The sequence below is a fragment of the Zalophus californianus genome, chromosome 17 (assembly GCF_009762305.2).
Source record: "Zalophus californianus isolate mZalCal1 chromosome 17, mZalCal1.pri.v2, whole genome shotgun sequence".
Taxonomy (NCBI): Eukaryota; Metazoa; Chordata; class Mammalia; order Carnivora; family Otariidae; genus Zalophus; species Zalophus californianus.
In genome coordinates, this window is record NC_045611.1 from 359119 (window position 1) to 377973 (window position 18855).

The 18855-nt window shown below is 51.9% G+C and overlaps 2 protein-coding genes across 3 annotated transcripts; one reads left to right on the forward strand and one right to left on the reverse strand.

Annotated features, from left to right (window-relative positions):
• Positions 1 to 4: 4 nt before the first annotated feature.
• SPATA33 (spermatogenesis associated 33) lies at positions 5 to 9766 on the reverse strand. Its single transcript, XM_027617126.2, has 3 exons — positions 9453 to 9766; positions 9029 to 9199; positions 5 to 223 (listed from the first exon to the last, which is right to left on the reverse strand). Exons 1-3 carry the CDS (start codon positions 9487 to 9489, stop codon positions 18 to 20), a joined length of 414 nt encoding a protein of 137 aa, XP_027472927.1. The 5' UTR covers positions 9490 to 9766; the 3' UTR covers positions 5 to 17.
• CHMP1A (charged multivesicular body protein 1A) lies at positions 9655 to 17894 on the forward strand. Of its 2 annotated transcripts, none has more exons than XM_027617125.2 (7): positions 9655 to 9776; positions 11536 to 11555; positions 13473 to 13550; positions 14439 to 14585; positions 14988 to 15116; positions 15484 to 15671; positions 16166 to 17894. In XM_027617125.2, exons 1-7 carry the CDS (start codon positions 9770 to 9772, stop codon positions 16185 to 16187), a joined length of 591 nt encoding a protein of 196 aa, XP_027472926.1. In that variant the 5' UTR covers positions 9655 to 9769; the 3' UTR covers positions 16188 to 17894. The 2 variants fall into 2 exon arrangements, with proteins under 2 accessions (XP_027472926.1, XP_027472925.1); XM_027617124.2 differs by lacking the exon at positions 9655 to 9776 and adding an exon at positions 9840 to 10020.
• The last annotated feature ends 961 nt before the right edge of the window (positions 17895 to 18855 follow it).

Genomic DNA, 18855 nt, shown 5'->3' on the forward strand with positions numbered 1-18855 from the left:
CTACTCGGGGTGCTTGTTTATTCTCGTAAACCATAGGCGTCTACTGTACTGGGGTTTCTGTGTCGGGAGTAGGGGCCCCATTCCACCTGCTCCTTAATGATTCTCTGCTCTTCACTTCCGATGGAACTGTAGCTGGCTAGAGTCTCTTTTGAGGCTCTAGTGATGATGATCTGTGGAATGGCAGCTTTCTTCTTGCTCGCCTTTACCTTTACATCAGGTTTCTCTAGAAGGAAGAAAACATCCAGGTATTTAACATGTCTGTGGAAAAGCTCTTCTCTAAGGCAGACAATGCATGTGTTAGGGCCAAAGCAAAAGAATTAGATGTGTAGTTCAGGAAGAGAAGTGGGCAAGGTTGAAAGCAGTCAAAACGGTAAATGTGTGTTCCGGAGCTTTAACCAATTGACAACTCAGGCATGAGGGTGGTGAATGCTAGGCACCCTCTTTCAGGGAAGAAAAGGGGAGACACACTTCTGCCATCCACTGTGGAGAGACTGAGGTGCCGGCCAGCTTGTGTGACAGACGTAGAAGGAAAGGGAATGGAGAGAGAAGAGGCAGGGTCTGCCCCAGAGGTGAAGGTTCAGATACACAGTTTTTAAAGGGTTCTAAATCTGGTAACCCCCCCGCAAAAAAAAACCCTCTCTGTATAGAACCATATCAATCAGAATGCGGAAGAATTAACATTTCTTCTTTTTTAAAAAAAGATTTATTATTTTAGAGAGCGAGTGTGAGCAGAGGGAGGGGCAGAGAGGGAGAGAGAGAGAGAATCCTCAACCAGACTCCTCGCTGAGTGTGGAGCCTGACATGGGGCTTAATCTCACGACCCTGAGATCACGACCTGAGCCAAAACCAGGAGTCAGACGCTCAACTGACTGAGCCACCCAGGCGCCTCAAGAATTAACATTTCTTTTTTTTTTAAAAAAGATTTTATTTATTTGAGAGAGAGTGAGAGATAGAGAGCACGAGAGGGAAGAGGGTCAGAGGGAGAAGCAGACTCCCTGCTGAGCAGGGAGCCCGATGTGGGACTCAATCCTGGGACTCCAGGATCATGACCTGAGCCGAAGGCAGTCGCTCAATCAACTGAGCCACCCAGGCGCCCAAGAATTAACATTTCTGATACGGGTCACAACATTTTCTTAAGCTTACAAGGATTGCATAGGACTTGTGAAATGCCAAGTTTGCCAGATGTTACAAAATACATAAGCAGAAGTGCCCTCATGCGTCCCCTGCTGCATCTCCCAGCCTGTGCCCCCGGGGTTTCAGGTTGGAGGCACCGCCTTTCAGGCCTCTCTTCAAGCACTACAGAGAGGGCTCTTTCTCTCTCTGTGCACATATGCATGCAAGTAGAGTTAGAATAATCACATTGTCACATGATTGTTATAAATATGCTATCACGCTGGTCCCACTGCTTTTCAGGGTGCTTTGTGCTCCACCTAAAATACCTCATGAACCCGGCTACCTGGGGGCACAGGGAATCATTGCTCGTTCTCTGTCAGACATCATTCTGAGCCTAGAATAATGACAGTGAATACCAACCCACAATGCTTCCTGAAGTAGGTCCTCTTATGACCTACGTTTTACAGACGAAGGTACTGAGGCACAGAGAGGTCATTGGCTCAAAGCGGGTGGTAGAGGGAGATGCTGGGGCCCCATAGCTCTGTCCATCTTCATTGCCACATCCACAGCTTTGGTTGTTTTAACTACCAATGAATGACCCAGGGCCTGCAGTAGGCACTGGGAGTGTCCTTTTTTTTTTTTTTAAAGATTTTATTTATTTATTTATTTGAGAGAGAGAGTGAGAAACAGCAGGAGAGGGGAGAGGGTCAGAGGGAGAAGCAGGCCTCCCGCCGAGCCGGGAGCCCAATGTGGGACTTGATCCCAGGATTCCAGGATCATGACCTGAGCCGAAGGCAGTCGCTTAACCAACTGAGCTACCTAGGCGCCTGGGAGTGTCCTTTTTATTTTTATCATTAAGTCAAAAACTGCATTTCATATTTTGCATTTAATTTAAATTGGGGGTTCATTTTTTACATTAATTTATATACACTTTTATATATTAAGACTAAAAGGCTATGAATATTTGATTTAAAAAATAATACACAATTAAAAATTGCGTATGGGAGGATTCTTTCCTTCCAGACATTTCATATGTGCATGCACAGTGTGATGCATTTAGGATCACATTATGGCTTGGCTGAGCTCCGTGTCTGTGCATACAAGTTGGTCCCTTCCATGGCAGCATGGACTCCACTATCTGGGAACCCATCCATTACATTACCAGCTCCTTTGAATGAACATAATTTAGGTTATTTCCAATTTTTATATTTTTTAAGTGATGCTATAGTTAACATTCTTGCATTTATATATTTACACATTTGTGAGGGTTTATTGGGTAAGTTACTAGAAGGAGGATTTTGGCAAATATTGTCAGACTGTTTTTCATAAAGATTATATCAATATATATTTCCACTGGGGCGCCTGGGTGGCTCAGCCGTTGGGTGTCTGCCTTCGGCTCGGGTCATGGTCCCGGGGTCCTGGGATCGAGCCCCGCATCGGGCTCCCTGCTCTGCGGGAAGCCTGCTTCTCCCTCTCCCACTCCCCGTGCTTGTGTTCCCTCTCTCGCTGTCTCTCTCTCTCTCTCTCTCTCAAATAAATAAATAAAATCTTTAAAAAATATATATATATACATATACATATATATTTCCACTAAGAATTTGTGTAAATAGGATATTTCTCCGTATCTTCCCCTAATTGTCAGTTTGCTAAATCTTTTCCCATGTTATATGAAAATGGAAGTATTGACTTCTGCCCCCACTGGTCACCTTCAACTTCCCTAAAGCTTTACCCCAGTATGGGGAGGTTGAGCATCTTTTTGCTTGGTCGTGGCCCAGTGGTATTTATTTTCCTGTGAACACATGTCATATTCTTTCCTCATTTTGTACTTTGACCTTTTTGGTGTGTGAGAGCTTTTTGCATGTTGAGGAGATTTCCCCTTCATGATCATACTGCAGATGGTTCCCCTTGTTTTACTTGTTAATGTAGTCAAATCCTTCAATATATCTTTGCAGTGTCTTTGTTTTGAGGCTTAGAAGGATGGTCCCTACTGAGGACTCACATTAAAATGTACATCTTACTTTTTGCAGTCACTTTTTTTTAAGATTTTATGTATTTATCAGAGAGTGAGCAAGAAAGCACAAGCGGGGTGGGGGAGGGGCAGAGGGAGAAGCAGACCCCCCACTGAGCAGGGAGCCCGACGCGGGGCTCAGTCCCAGGACCCTGGGATCATGACCTGAGCCGAAGGCAGACGCTTCACCTACTGAGCCACCCAGGCGCCCCTATAGTCACCTCTTATGTTCACTTGTACTCATCTGGACTTTGAGCATATGGCAGGAGGTTAAAATTCAACTTGAACTTTCTCTTAAAATGTTGAGCGATTTTCCTAGAATGTATTGTATAACCCTCCCTCTGCCACTTCATCTTGGTACTAGTTCTATTACATGCTAATTACACACACACGTACATAGTAAGGGTTTATCTTTGTCCATATTTTCTATTTCACTGATGTATTTTCTTTAAGATTTTATTTATTTATTTGAGAGTGAGCGAGCACAGAGCCCAACTCGGGCTTGATCCCAGGATCCCAGGACACTAGGGTCATGACCTGAGCCGAAGTCAGACGCTTCACCGACTGAGCCACCCATGCACCCTGCATTGATCCAATATTATACTGGACCTACATTATTTTAATTATTATAAATTTTGATAGATTTTTAAAAAGACTTTATTAAGTAATCTCTACACCCAACGTGGGGCTCAAACTCACAACCCTGAGATCAAGAGTCACACATTTTTATTTGAGAGGGAGTGCGTGAGCAGGGGGTGGGGGTTGCAGGAGAGGGAGAGAACCCTCAGGCAGACTCCCTGCTGAGTGCGGAGCCCGACTTGGGGCTCCATCTCAGGACCCTGAGATCACGACTTGAGCCTACCAGCCGAGCCAGCCAGGTGCCCCAATTTTGATAAATTTTTAAACTTTTAATTTTGAAGTGACAAATTCACAGAAAGTTGCAAAAGTACAGAGAAGTCCCATATACGCTCGCCCAGTTTCGCCCAGTGGTCCCAATGGTAACATCTTACGTAACTACAGTACAATATAACAACACCAAGACATTGATTTTGGCACAATGTGTGTTCTATGCCGTTTAATCCCATGTAAACATCACTAAGATCAAGGTACAGAACTGTTCCATCACCACAAGGACCTCCTTCTCGCTGTGTCTTAATAGCTACCCCCCTCTCCCCCTGCAACCTCCCCACTCCCTGCCATCCCTGACTCCTGGCAACCACGGGTCTGTTCTCCCATCTCTATAATTTTGTCACCTGGAGGACATTATATATATGGAGTCCTGCAGCATGTGACCTTTTGAACTTGACTTTTTTCACTCAGTATATTTTTAGTAGCTGAGAAACAAATGTTCCTTAAGTTTCTCTTCTTTTTCAAAAATTTATTGCAAATAATCACATTCTACCTTCAAAAAAATTATGGAAATATTCAGACATACATGAAAATAGAATACCCATATATGCATCACTCAGCTTCAATCAATATTTTGTCACCTTGTTTTTTCTATCTTCCTCAGTTTTTTTGAGTATTTTCAAGCAAATCTCAGACATAATTTTACCCATAAATAATGCAATATAGAGCTCTATCAAAAAAGGATTGTTTTAGCATCACAATAGCCTTGTTACATCTAAGAAAACTACCATTGATTCTGTATTATTATCTAATACCCAATTTAGTTATCTCAAGAATGACTTAGCCCAGGCCTATACTATATTTGTGGCACCTAGGTCCCTCAAATCTTATACAGTCCTCTCTGCTATGGACTGAATGTTTGTATCCCCCCAAAAGTCATGTGTTGAAGCCCTCATCCCCAGTGGGATGGTATTTGGAGGTGGGGATTTTGAGAGGTGATCAGGTTAAATTGAGGTCATAGGGTAGAGCCCCCATGATGGGATCAGTGCCCTTACAGTAGGAGGAAGAGACCATAATCCTCTCTCTTTAGCCATGTGAAGACACAGCAATTAGATGGCTGTTTGCAGGCCAAGAAGGGGTCCTCTCAGGAACCAAATCATGGTACCCAGGTTGTGGGACTCCTCAGCCTCTAGGATTATGACACATAAATGTCTGTGAAGCTACCCAGTGTATGGTATTTTGTTATAGCAGCCCAACCAGACTAAGACACCCTCCTTTTTTTCATGTCATTTTTAAAAAAATTTTTTGGAGGACAGGGAAGGGCAGAGGGAGAGAGAGAGAATCTTAAGCAGACTCCACACCCAGCACAGAGCCCGACAAAGGGCTTGATCTCACAACCCTAAGATCATGACCTGAACTGAAATCAAGAGTCAGATGCTCAACCGACTGAGCCACCCATGCACCCTGATGTCATTTATTTGTAGAAAAATTAGGGTCTTCTTTTTCAATAGGATTTCCAGCATTTTGGAACTGGCTGATTGCAAATCTGTGGTGTATTAATTTCTATAATGTGTGTATGTGGATTTTGTAATGCAAAATTTTAAGCATATACGTAAGTAGTGAGACAAGATGATATATCCCATCACACAGTTAAAACCCACAGTCAAGGGCGCCTGGGTGGCTCAGTTGGTTAAGCGACTGCCTTCGGCTCAGGTCATGGTCCTGGAGTCCCGGGATCGAGTCCCACATCGGGCTCCCTGCTCAGCAGGGAGTCTGCTTCTCCCTCTGACCCTCTTCCCTCTCGTGCTCTCTATCTCTCAGTCTCTCTCAAATAAATAAATAAAATCTTTAAAAAAAAAAAAAAAAAAACAACCCACAGTCAAACTTTATCTCTGCCCAGCACTTAGCCTCTGTTCTGGTTACTACTGCTGTATAACCACTTACCCCAAACTTTATTAGCTTAAAACAATGGTTTTATTTTCTCACAATTTTAAGGGTCGGGAATTCAGGACAGGTTTGACTAGGCAGCTATCACTTATGGTCCCCAGATGGCTACAGGTGAGTGTTGTCTGGAGCTGCAGTTCTTGGAAGGCTCCACTGTGCTGGACGTGCAAGATGGCCACTCACAGGGCTGGTCACCGCCACTGCTGCTACATGGGGTCCTGTGGCTCAGCTGGGAAGACTCAAAGGCCAGGGGCTAGAATCACCTAAAGGTTTGTCCACTCACAAGTCTGGCACTTGGGCTGGAAGGCAGTTAGCGATCAGGACTGCTGACTGCAGTACCCCCACATGGCCTCCCCAGGTGGCTGAGCTTCTTGACAGCACGATGTGGCAGCTCTCAGTTCCAAGCACCAGCCTGGGTTCCCATGAGCAAGGCAGGACTGCATCGCCGGTCATGGCCCAGCCTCAGAAACCGTTTTCACCACATTCTACTGGTTACAAGAAAATGTCAAGCTTGCAGAGATTTGAGAGAGGGTACAGACTCCCCCGGTGGGAGGAGCACCAAGGCCACACGGTGGAACGAGAGGGAGAGGCAGAGGCAGAGTGGTGGCTGCCTTTGGGAAATGCCCTCAGCCACACTATGCTCGTTCACTTTGCAACGAATCTCAGATACCATCTCCATCAGTCACGTCGATTTATACTTAAGTATTTTGGGTGCAGCTCTAAGAGACAAGGACTTGTCTTCCAAGCTTTTTGAGGCACAATTCACACAAGATAAAATGCACAGTTCTTAACATGTTCAGCTGGATGAGTTTTCACAATTGTACGCACCTTTGTAATCACCCAAACAAGATGCAGAACTTTATCACCTTACAGAGTCCTCCGGTCAGCTAGTCTCCCCCTCCCCAACCCCAGAAGAACTTTCTGATTTCTGTCCCACAGTAGTAATACCTACTTTTATTATGTAATGCACAGAAGGTTTGACCCATCAGGACTCTGCATTCCTCTAAGGCTTCTATGGTACTAGGTTATTTGAAGGAAACTGACTTCCAAAAATCCTACCTTTTCCAAATCTAATAAGGAAATTTTTCAGCTTAAGAGAGGATGCTCTTGCCCTCGTTTAAATATTCTACCTGGCAGACCATGTGTCTGTCTTCACTTCTGATTGTTGGCTTGTGCTCTCTGCAAGGCCACCAAGACCAGCGACTCGCCTTATTCAATGGTCTTTTCTGGGTTTACTCAATCTCTTTGCAACATACAACACTGTCGACTATTTTACCTTCTTTCTTTGAGAGTTTTTTTTATTACCTTCTTTCTTTTTTAACAGCTTTGTTGCATTCTAATTTACATACCACCTGTTTAAAGCATACCATTCAATGATTTTTAGCAAACTTTCAGAGCTGGACGCCCATCGATGCAGTTTTAAGAACATTTCCATCACCTTCAGAAGACCTCTTCTGCCCATTTGTGGCTACTCTGTTCCCACCCTTAGTCCAAGCTTCCCTTTATATAAATTTGCCTTTTCTGTACATTTCGTACAAATGGAACAACAATATATGTGGTCTTTACATCTGGCTTCTTTCGCTGGAGTACCAGGATTTGGGAACTCCTTCATGGTCCTAGAGCATGTGGCAGTAGCTTGCTCTGTGTTATTGCTGAGGTGTTTCCTTATATGGAGAAACCACACTCTTCACCTTCTTTGAAAGTCCATCCTCACTCTTACTCTCTGAACTTTCCCCTCTATGTCCAACTTCTCTCTACCCTCTGAAATGAGGGTGTGACAGACACTATTTGTGCCTCTCCAGCAGGCACCCCCCCCGCCCACACCTGCCCTTACTGATAGAGGTCCAGCCCCAGAATTTTCACATTTGAGCCCATCCTAGCAATGTTGGGCAAGTTAGGTCCAGCAGAGGAAGGGACGGGACAGCAGTCCTGTACGCATGTGACACCTAGAGCCATCCAGCTGTCTCGGGACCATGGATACTGAGGGTGGCAAAAGTGTAGACCCAAAGTCCTTGATGTCACTGCACGCTGCTGAGCAAGCCACCCTGAGTGCCCTCCTCTGACCCTTTATTTGGGGGACATTGAATTGCTCAGCAGTAAAGCCGTATCTTGTTGGCTGTTGTGTGGCTTGCAGCCAGAAGGCTCCTGACAGACTGGTAGCATTCTCCAAACCTCCTCCCCAGGACTCTCGCCCTTCCTGCAGTCTTCCACTCTTAAGCAAGGATGTGTACGTCAGGATCTGAAGTCCAGGCCTTGCTCCCAAGCCCAACACCCTCATTTCAAACAGCTTCCTGCCCTTGATGACCTCACAGGTGCCTCAATCTGAGCCTGCACCCAGCTCCTCTCTCCCTGCCAGGCCAGCATTCCTCCGGACATTGGCTGATCCACTGACCATCCATTCTCATGGTCAGTGAAACTCATGGCCCTGGACCTCCCACAACTCATCCAACAGCAAGTTCTGTTTCTACGTCCTGGACCCTTTTGGAATTCCTACTGCCCGTGCTTCATTAGCTCCTACTCAGTTGCAGCCTTGGGCCTAGGACCCGTCCCCTCACTGCCCCCAACAGCCTCTACTCTAAAGAAACAGTTTTCCAAGGCACAAACCCCATCACACCTCCCTTGTTTTAACAGTTCAATTTCCACAACGCACAGGACAAAACAGATGAAAGGTTTCCTATTCCGCTGCTTCTGTGGCTTCATCTCCCCCGCCACCTACGTGCAAAGGTCTAGCCACCCTGGGCTGTAAACAAAGTGAATAAATTTGCCAAACTGTTCAACCCCTCTGTCCCACCAACGTTCTAGCCCCTTTGATCCCCGTGCCCAGGCAGGGGCCCCCACACCCCTTCTTACACGACTGTACTCCAGACTGAAGTAGCCTTCCTCGCTGCTGTCCCGGTCCGCGGAACGTTGAAGGATCGGGGAGCGCGCTCTGTAGCTGTACACCGCGCAGCCCCTCTTGACTTCCCGCTGGGCGCCTATCACATTTTGTGATACATTTTCCACCTACAATCCTGGATATTTACCTCCTAGATAAAGGTCCTAGAGCCCCTACCATTAGTATCCCACCCCCAAACTCCTGGCTTCGGGTTCCATCCGGTCCTGGGCATGTCCTACCTTCGACTTCAGATGAAGGAGGCCACTGTCGCTTGGCTGCCCCCTTCTTCCCTTGGAAGCTCTCTGCAGCCTTGGTGTCTGGAGGCCTCTCGGTCTCTCGAGGACGCCTGTCCATCGACCTTTCCTTAGTCTTTGCAGGGGAAGACCTGCGCCCCTTCTTTTTCTCCTCACCTGAAATCCGTGGACAGTGAATTAGTCGTATTATTTTCCTGAAGCTAGAGCCATGGGTCCCCACCCTCCAGTTGCCAGCTTTGGTCCAGAGCGTCACTTCCATTTCTCTGAACATGCGTGAAAAGACCCCCGAGGCACGGTCATCGGGGAGGACTCCGGCGCAGGGCGGACGGGCAGGGCGCCCAGCACCCCCGCAGCCCCGCGCGAACCGTGGCCACGCGGCCGAGGAGACGGCGGGCAGGCGCTCCTTTACCTTTCCTAGATTTGTGTTTGCTTTTGGAAAGTCCCATAGGTGAGCCCACCGCCCCCGCCGGCGCAGCTCGGCACTCGGCACCTCCGCGGGCCCGCAGCCCGAGTGACACACAGAGGGTCCCGTGGCCAAGCGGCGCGGGTCGCCACGGCAACGCCCCGCCCGCGCGACCAGCGCCGTGCTCTCGCGAGAGTTGCCGCTCGCCGGAAGTGGGAGGTGACCCCGGAAGTTCCCGCGCGGCGGAGCTGGTAGGGGCGATCGACTCGGCCCCGGAGTCCTGCGCGTCCGTTCCTGCGAGTGCTGCCGCTGCCGGACCGGCCATGGACGGTAAGGGGCCCCGCCCGCCGGGGGAGGGCGGGACCCGCGGTGCTCGATCGGGGACCCGGACCCCGATCCTCATCCTCGATGCCGGACCCTCACCCCCTTCACCAGACTCCTCAGCATCCACCCCCCACGCCCCCAGTTCTGTACCGGCGAGGGACATCGACCTTTGGGGCACTGGGAGGTCCGGTCAGAGGGCACCGGAAAAGGAGACGGTTGCACCCCTGTCCCCAGAACACCACTAAGAAGAGTAAGAAGCGCTCGCGTCGTCCTACTACGTGCCCGGCACGGTTGTGCGTGTGGGGTAGGAGCTTGATGCCCCCCTTCTGCGGGCGGGGAAGCCGAGCTAGAGCTTGAGCTCCCTAGCCTTGGCCTCCACTGCCTGCGGCGCCCACTCTGCCCCGCTCCGCGCCCAGGGACGCCAAAGAACAGGAAGGGTGGGTAATCAAGTGAGGTCCCTGCGCTTGCTGGAATGTGCAAGGGCTGGCGTGGTCGAGAGGTTTTGAAAATCACTTTGTGAAACGTAAGGAGCTGGACAACCGTCGTCATCGCGACGGAAGTTCTGTACCAGCTCCCTCAGAGAGCAGATGAACAGCACCACACCCCCCCACCACAGATGTTGGGTTTTACTCCGCAGTTTGGTGATTTTCTTTTGGCCGTCACCACTTTTTTCCAGGGTTAGGTTTTGCCCTAACAGCTCTTTGCTCTTGAGAGTCTCTTCCCGCTGCCCAGGCAGAGAGGAGAAAGCCGAGGCAGGGCGAGACGGTGACTTAAGTCACACCGTAAAGTGGAGAGCTGGCCACACCGCGCCTTGTTTTCCCTGCGGGAGGCACTCTGCCTGTCAGCTGTGTCCAGTTAGCCCTGATTTACAGATTCCACAGCCGGCTTTGGCCTTGACAGGGCTCGCCCGGGGCGTGCCTGAAACCCCAAGGCTCTCAGCCCCCGGGGGGAGGGGGGGGTCTTGATTTGCATTTGTGAACACACCCTCATCCTGGTTACAGATTTCAGTTTCTTAATTCTGGGCTGGTGTGGTAAACCCTTCCAGACATCATTCTGCACATTTAAAAATGGAATAAATTGAGATAGTTTAAATGTGAATCTGGATCTACCCGGCTCTTGAGTTTTGGTGAGTGAGTAGCAAGTGTGGCTATCCGGAGAGTTAGCTCTTAATACTCTCAAGTCTCTTTGGTTCCTCCATGTGGACAGGTAGGCTCCTGAGCCCGATTTGATGGCTCAGACTTGCCAGATGCCATGGAGGGTGGTCTCTGTGGGTCAGGTCTTTGATAGCACAGGAGTCCTCATCTTGCTACTTTTATCCAGTTACTTTTGGGGAGAAAGAGTATATAAAATACAGATTGTCCAATGCTGAGCTTTATTAAATCGGGAAAGAATCCCAAGGGCCTTTGTAAAGTTGCCATAATTACAAACCACCACTCGGGGTTTCGCTGTGGGCCACGTGCTGCATCCATGATCTGTTTTGTCTGCACACTAATCCTTGAGGTCAGCTGGTACCACCCTGGTATCACCTGTAAGGAATCAGAGGTTCTGGAGCCTCTACATTTGTCCTCTGACTGATGAGGGAGCAGAACTGGTGCACGAGCCGATCTTCTGCCTCCAGTTTGCGGTGGGCCTCCCTGAGGGCCCCATCCATGCCTGCATCCTGTTCCAACTCTCTGTGTCGGGGAGGGTCTTAGTGGCCCCATGTGCTTGTTAGAAGTGCCACTTGTCACAGTTGAAATCCTCAAACCATCTCCTTTCTTTGCAGATACCCTGTTCCAGTTGAAGGTATGTACTGAAGGACCTTTCACCCCAACCCTGTCTTGGTGATTAGCAAATGAGGACAAATGGTGTCAGTCACACTCAGAAGCACGGATTACCAATTGTGTGATTTCTGCGCAGTGCTCTTTCGGACTGATGACAAAGGGGAGGTTATTGAGTTGGCTTGATGGCATATTAATCCTTTCCTTGTCTTGGGCTGAGCAGAAGCAGATCACATGGGCTTGTCCATGAGGGAGTGAGCCTGTTATCTTCAAGAAACACAGCTTGGGTATTAGGTGCATCCCTTGAAGTTCCACTAGGCATTTAAAACTGGTTTTAAATTCTTCAAAATCATGTTGAAGGAGAGTGTTCTGAGCAGCGGAGCATGCCTCTTATAATTAATCCAGGCCAAGCTTCTGCTGCATTTCCCTTAAATGCCTCCATAGTTAATCATCCATGGTTAGTTCTGAAAGAGTGGGCGGGAGTGATGTGCCCGAGCTGCTAACCGTAGTTCATCACACTGGCTTTTCAATGGAGAGGAAGGGCAGGGAATACCGGGAGGCCCCAGGCACTTTGTTCAGCAAGCTTCCACCTTGTGGAAGGTGCTCAGGGCCAGATTCCTGGGTCAGGAAAATCTGGATTTTTCCCCTGAAGGAATGTAGGCGGGGGTGCCTGGGTGGCTCAGTCGTTAAGCACCTGCTTTTGGCTCAGGTCATGATCCCAGGGTCCTGGGATCGAGTCCCACATCAGGCTCCCTGCTCAGCGGGGAGTCTCCTCCCTCTGCCCTTCACATCCCTCGTGCTCTCTCTCTGTCTCTCTCTGACAAATATATTTAAAAAAAGAACGTAGGAGTGTGAGGTAGGCTAACAAGAAACCCTTCCTATGTGACAGAAAGTCCCAAGTTGGGGGGGTGCTGAGGGGCAGGGAGGGGGAGTCCCAGTCGGGCGGGTGTTTCAGGCTGAGGGAACACCGGAACACCACCAGCCAGGAAGCTATATGGGCCTCTGGAAGGTCGCTCTTTCACTTGGGTTATCTGAGCATTCTCTCCTGCCAGCTTCCTGGTTAAATGAGGCCTTTTCGGGGGAGCTGCCGTGGGGACCACTCCGACCAGGCCTGGGAACATGCACTGCCCAGCAGCCCCTCACAAACACAATGTTCTGTGAAGAGAACACTTTGAGGTGTATGTTCATCGGGAATTCTGTATTACCACTTGGGTCACCTGAAACAGATTCTGTCGAGTTTTTCCCGAAAGTTGAAAATCCATTAAGTAGGGGTGGCTCAGTCTTGGTTTTGGCTCAGGTCTTGATCTCAGGGTCCTGAGTTCAAGCCCCATGTTGTGCTCTGTGCTTAGCGGGGAGTCTGCTTGAGATTCTCTCTGCCCCTCCCCCTTGCGCCTGCCCGCGCTCTCTCATATGAATAAATGGATCTTTAAAAAAGGAAAGAAAGAAAATCTGTAAGTAGTAGTGATTGTGTGAGTTGGCTTTTTTTTTTTTTAAAGATTTTACTCACTTGAGAGAGAGTTCATGAGCCAGTGCGTGGGGGGGGGGGGGGCAGAGGGAGAAGCAGGCTCCCCACTGAGCAGAGAGCCCGATGTGGGGCTCCATCCCAGGACCCTGAGATCAGAACCTGGGCCAAAGGCAGATGCTTCACCGACTGAGCTGCCCAGGTGCCCCTGTGTGAGTTGGCTTTTTAACTTTCCACTCTGGGGGAGGCTTTGGGTTAGGCATTCTGGGTTAGGACATTTTAGAAAACCCTCACAGCCCTCCCTGTCCCCTGAGCCTCAGAGACCCAGGGAGCTCCCTCCATGCAGCCCAGGGCCATAAGGACACTGGCAGGCTGGGCACGTTCTCTGTGCAGTCGGTGCAGGGGGTGCTGAGGAGGGTGGGGAGGTACCAAAGGACGGGCTGTGTGTGTGTCTGACCTGAGTGTCCCGATTCTGCTCAGTTCACGGCAAAGCAGCTGGAGAAGCTGGCCAAGAAGGCAGAGAAGGACTCCAAGGCGGAGCAGGCCAAAGTGAAGAAGGTGAGGCTGCACCACGCCCAGACCGCGTCCCTTGCTTCTGGGGCTTCTGTTGCATTGTTCTGGTGTCTTCTTTTTGTGTGAGGGGCGCCCCACGACTCTGGCCCTGGGTGTTCTCTCAGGAGCCTGCTCAGGGCCTGCAGTGGCCCCCCCTCTGCCTCCCTGCCCACTAAGGGGCGTCCAGAGCAAAAGAACTGTGTATTGCCCTTGCTTTTTTCATGGAACGTCCATGCCTTTTGTTCACTTCCAAAGTTCTGAACGTGCATTTTTCACAAAGTATGTGGGATGTGGGGTCCCTGCTGCGACCCCGTCCCTTCCTGCTCTCTTCCTTGCATAGCACGCGCCTCAGGCTTCAGAACCTGGGCAGAGGGGAGGTGGGGGGAGGCAGGCTCTGGCTGCTCTCAGTGGGGACTTCCAGACAGCTGTTGCTTGTGTGGGCTGGCTCCTGGGAGTGTTAGAATTTGGTGACCCCCTCACCCAAACTGGCACTCCCAGGGCAGAAGGGAAACTGGGGGACTGACCCCAGTCAGCTCCTTCATCTTCCTCCACGGTCCTGCTTGCTTTGGGTCGGCATTTGCCTCGGTGGTTTTTGTGAGCTCCTGTGGTGCGGGCAGCTGAAGAGACTGAAGAGGGTGTGCGGCTGGAGGGGAGAGGCGGCTGTGTCCCTGGGACCAGGTCTCCTATGTAGCCCCCAGCCCGGGCTGGTCTGGCACCCTGCCTGGACACCCTAGGTCCTGAACAGGCCGGGGGCCTGGCATTGCAGCGTTTTCATGAAGCTCACAAGCCAAAGGGGCTGTCCCGTGCTAGCAGATCTCGGCCTGGGAGAAGCCAGGACCAGGCTGTTCATAGAACAGCCACGTTCCCCCAGCTCGTGCATCCTGCGAATTTCAGGCCCTTCAGCAGAAGAACGTGGAGTGTGCACGTGTGTATGCCGAGAATGCCATCCGCAAGAAGAATGAAGGTGTGAACTGGCTCCGCATGGCATCCCGTGTGGACGCAGTGGCCTCCAAGGTGCAGACGGCCGTCACCATGAAGGGGGTGAGTGCTCGTGCCCAGAGTCATAAGCCACGTGGGCCAGCTTCGGCCGGCAGAGTCGAGGAGCCGTGCCGGACCCCGTTGCTGGTGTAGTGGGGATTCCCTCCACACCATAAGGGCAGCACCAAAGGACTAGACAAGGTGTCCTCAGATTTTTCTTAAGGGGCCATGGCTTGGGTCTCGTGTCTGTAGTTTAGTTGACAGCATTTCCTGGAGACCTGCCAGGAAAGAGCCCTGCAGTCCCGGGGGGTCCAGCCAGTCCTGAGCACAGCTTGGCTTGGCCAGGGCTGGAGTCTTGTTGGCCCTGGGGGACTGTGTGCCTGAGGAGAGTGCCGAGGGCCCGTCTCCTGTGGGTGACATCTCCTTGCTTCAGTTCTGTTGCCTCCTCACTTTGTCCTGTGCCAGGTGACCAAGAACATGGCGCAGGTGACCAAAGCCCTGGACAGGGCGCTGAGCACCATGGACTTGCAGAAGGTCTCTGCGGTGATGGACAGGTTTGAGCAGCAGGTGCAGAACCTGGATGTGCACACATCGGTATGTCGCCTATGGTCTTGGCGTGCAGGGGGTGTGTCCAGGGGGTGGCTTGTGTGGCTGGCCCCCCTCTGGGGGGGCCACCTCCGGAGCACCTGACTCTTGCGGGGTCTGGACCAGCACATGGAGGTCTAGCAGATAAGAGGGAAGCCCGAGGCTAGGGTGTGAGCGCCTCTTCCAGAGCAGTGGCCAGCTCAGCACCCAGGGGACCGAGAGTGCTGGAGAAAGTGCCCTGGGGGTGGGGGGGTGGGGGGCGGTTTGGTGCGGGTAGTGGGAGTGAGCAGGAAGCATGGTTGAGAGGGTGGCCAGAAACGGGGCCGCAGTGGAGGTCCCAGGGCCTGCACCCACCTGCCCAGAACATGACCCCCAGGTAATGGAGGACTCCATGAGCTCGGCCACCACACTGACCACGCCGCAGGAGCAGGTGGACAGCCTCATCGTGCAGATCGCTGAGGAGAACGGCCTGGAGGTCTTGGACCAGCTCAGCCAGCTGCCCGAGGGCGCCTCTGCCGTGGGCGAGAGCTCCGTGCGCAGCCAGGAGGACCAGCTGTCTCGGAGGTGGGCGCAGTGCCCCCATGTTGGGCTGGTCACTGCATGTTCTGACGCCGGGTTGGTGGGGGAAGGAGGCACATTGCAAGGGAAGGGAAGAAGGGAACACCGAGGCCCCAGGAGGAGAGCTTGTGGGGCCAGGCTTTGGCGCTGCTGCTCCCGAGGAGGCCCTCACCCGAGGCCCAGCCCAGGCTCCGTCTGCCTGCCTCTCTCCCCTGCCCTTGCTCCATGTCCGTGTTGGATGTCAGCCACGTGCTCACACGCTTGTCCACAGTTCGCTTTAGGAACTCATATAACGATACTTGACAGCACGTGGCTGGTCCCCAAGCTTTTCCTGTGCTGTCCCAGGACAGCCTTGCAAGGCTGAGCTTGAGAGGAGAGGCCCATGGCCCGATAGAGGGCCCTTGGCCCCCAGGGTTGGCATCTCGTATTGAGTGCACCGCAGTTCAGAGGCACCTCTGCCCCTCGCCCTCCCTCACAGGAGTTGTGTCGTTGATTTGCAGGTTGGCCGCCTTGAGAAACTAGCCGAGCCCTCCTGGCAGGGCCCTGCTTCCCTGGCCGTGACGTGCAGGAAGGGCCGGGGAGGAGGGCTCCATCTCTCTCCCCATGCCTCTTGCCTTTCTGCACACCCTGCAGCGTGGCCCTTCCCTCCAGGCCTGGGAATTGTCCCTCTTAGCGTAGACGGTGGCTCTGTGTCCTGGTGGGTGAGTTTGCACAATCTTCTGACTTCTGTGGGTTATTTCTGTGACTCTGGGCTGACCAGCTCGGGGTTCTGCAGGCCCCCCTCCGTTCCCCCACCCTCTGAGATGTTGACGGGGACCGACCAGTGGACGCCGTGTGGGCCATGGGGGCCTTCAGACTCCGGGTAACGGCAGATGTGCTCCCAGTGGTCAGCCAGTGGGTGTCAGGGCTTCTTCCTGCTGCCAGGCACCTGGAGGCCAGCTGGCTGAGCCCCACCTGGGATCCCTGGCATCAGGCGCCATGCTCCACGTCCAGGCACGCCCACCCAGGGGGCCCCCATCCTCGTTCCACTGTTGCCTCTGGAGGGCCTGGGGCCCCGAGGGGTGTGCTGTGTGTCCTGTAGGAACTCAGGTCTGCACTGCGGTCCCTCCCAGCGAGGAGCAGGTGGTCCACACTCCGGCTTGGGGTGCCGCGTCTGCGTTGTTCTCTTCTGTGCTGTAAATAATGGGTGCCTCCCCCCCACCCCTCGACTGGTCTCTTCTCCTGCCTGTGGGCTCACACCATCCGACCTGGGAGCTTGCGTGCTCCGAGAGGGGCCCCTGGTGGGGCCAGCACTGGGGAGAAGCCATGGCAGCCTCGGCCAGGCGGCTAGCAGTAGCTCCTCATGAGTTCCTGGGACAGGCAGCAGTTTCTGTGTTTCTCATTTCCTGAGGTTTACTTTGTTTTCTTGAAGCTTCCAGGGTATTTTGTTTTTTTGCCAAAATAGAAGGAGCAGACAGCAGATGGGGAGCACTTGGGTCCAAGCCCCATTCTTGGTGTGAGCTTGTGAGAACTTCATGGTTGATACTGAGTGGGGCCCGGCTCCGTGCACAGCTGACCACCCGGCCAGCCTTTCCCAGAGGCTCCCAGTGCCCACGCTGTCCTCATACCAGTGGCTCTTGGAAAGAAATGTTGGAGATCTTTACCGTGACTTGCTACGTGTGATTCCTCTGGACTTGCTTGTCCCTGCGTATTCTGTGTGGTCAGTTGGGTTGGAGCAACCTGGATGCCCGAGACTGGTGTGAGACCCCAGAGGGCAGGTCAGCGTGCTGTCTGGCTTTTCTTCCACAATGCCGGCCTCGCCTTACTCCCTGGCTGTGGTCTCTCAGGATGCCCACGTGCTGGGGGTTCAGAGAAGATCCTGACTGTCCTGGTGCCCAGTGGGTGCAGAGCTCCACGGCTGTGGCTCATCATAGAGCAGTGGGCATGTTTGCCCGTTTTCCTAAAGTGCTGTTGTGAGTAAACACATTGATCCCTGAGAACTTTCTCCGGCTTTGCTTTAGTGGCTTTCGGTAGGGTGGGGAGCCATAGGGGGGCCCTTGATAGGGCTCTCCAGCCCCCATGCAGGAGGCTGAGGAGGGTACCTGGAGGAGGGCAGGTGGGGTAGGGTATGCATGTTCTCAGGCCCACACCCCTACAGGTGGAGCTAGAGTCTGAAGTATTAAATTTTCTTTTTAAGTTTTTACCTGGAAATAACTGTAAACGTACATAAAAGTGGTGATTTGCACCGTTCCTGTATACTTGTGTATACCAGCGCCCCCCACGTCCACTTTCTAGTTGGCCGCATGTAACTCTTCTGTATACCAGCGCCCCCCATGTCCACTTTCTAGTTGGCCGCATGTAACTCTTCTGTATACCAGCGCCCCCCACGTCCACTTTCTAGTTGGCCGCATGTAAGTGGCTAGATCACCTCGCCGCCCTCCGTTCTTCCAACCTGGGACAGTCCCGTTTGTCTTTGTGACCTAGAAGATGTTTTGGGTTTTTTTTTTTAAGAGGTAGAGTGAGCGCACGAGAGCGAGGGTGAGGGTTGGGCAGAAGGAGAGGAAGACGGAGAATCCCAGTCGGGCTCCACCTCCAGCACAGAGCCCACCACGGGCCTCGATCTCATGATCTTGAGATCATGTCCTGAGCTGAAATCAAGAACCGGAACGTTTCACCTGCTGAGCCCCCGAGGCGCCCTGACCTGGATGGCCCGGAGACATGCTGGCCAGTAATTTGGCAGACTGCCTTTCCACTCGGGCTGATGGGGCATTTTCGCATGATGACATTGAGATCACAGAAGTGGTACTGTGTCCTCGGTGCTCAACACCAGATGCACGGTGTTGCATCCGTTCACCTGGGACAGGTGGTGTGGGCCAGGCGTCTCCCCCGTGACGTTTTATGTTCCCCTCTGTTGAGTATCTTGGGAGAAATTTGAAGACTGCCAGCATCGTCTGCAGACATTGTCCTACTTTGCCCCTGATACTGTGTCCCTTGATGAATCTTCCTGGTAACAATATTCGTGGTGATTTCCTATTTGCAGTTCTGTTTTAAGGAAGAGTTTCTTCTCTCTGTTTACTTATTCCACTATTTATATCAATGTGGACCTGCGGGTGTTTCTTCTCTGTGTGCCAGAAACCACATGTGGACGCCCCCCTGGATACCAGAAACCGCAAGTTTGCTCTAATCAGGCTCAATCTGGCCATTCCCCCCC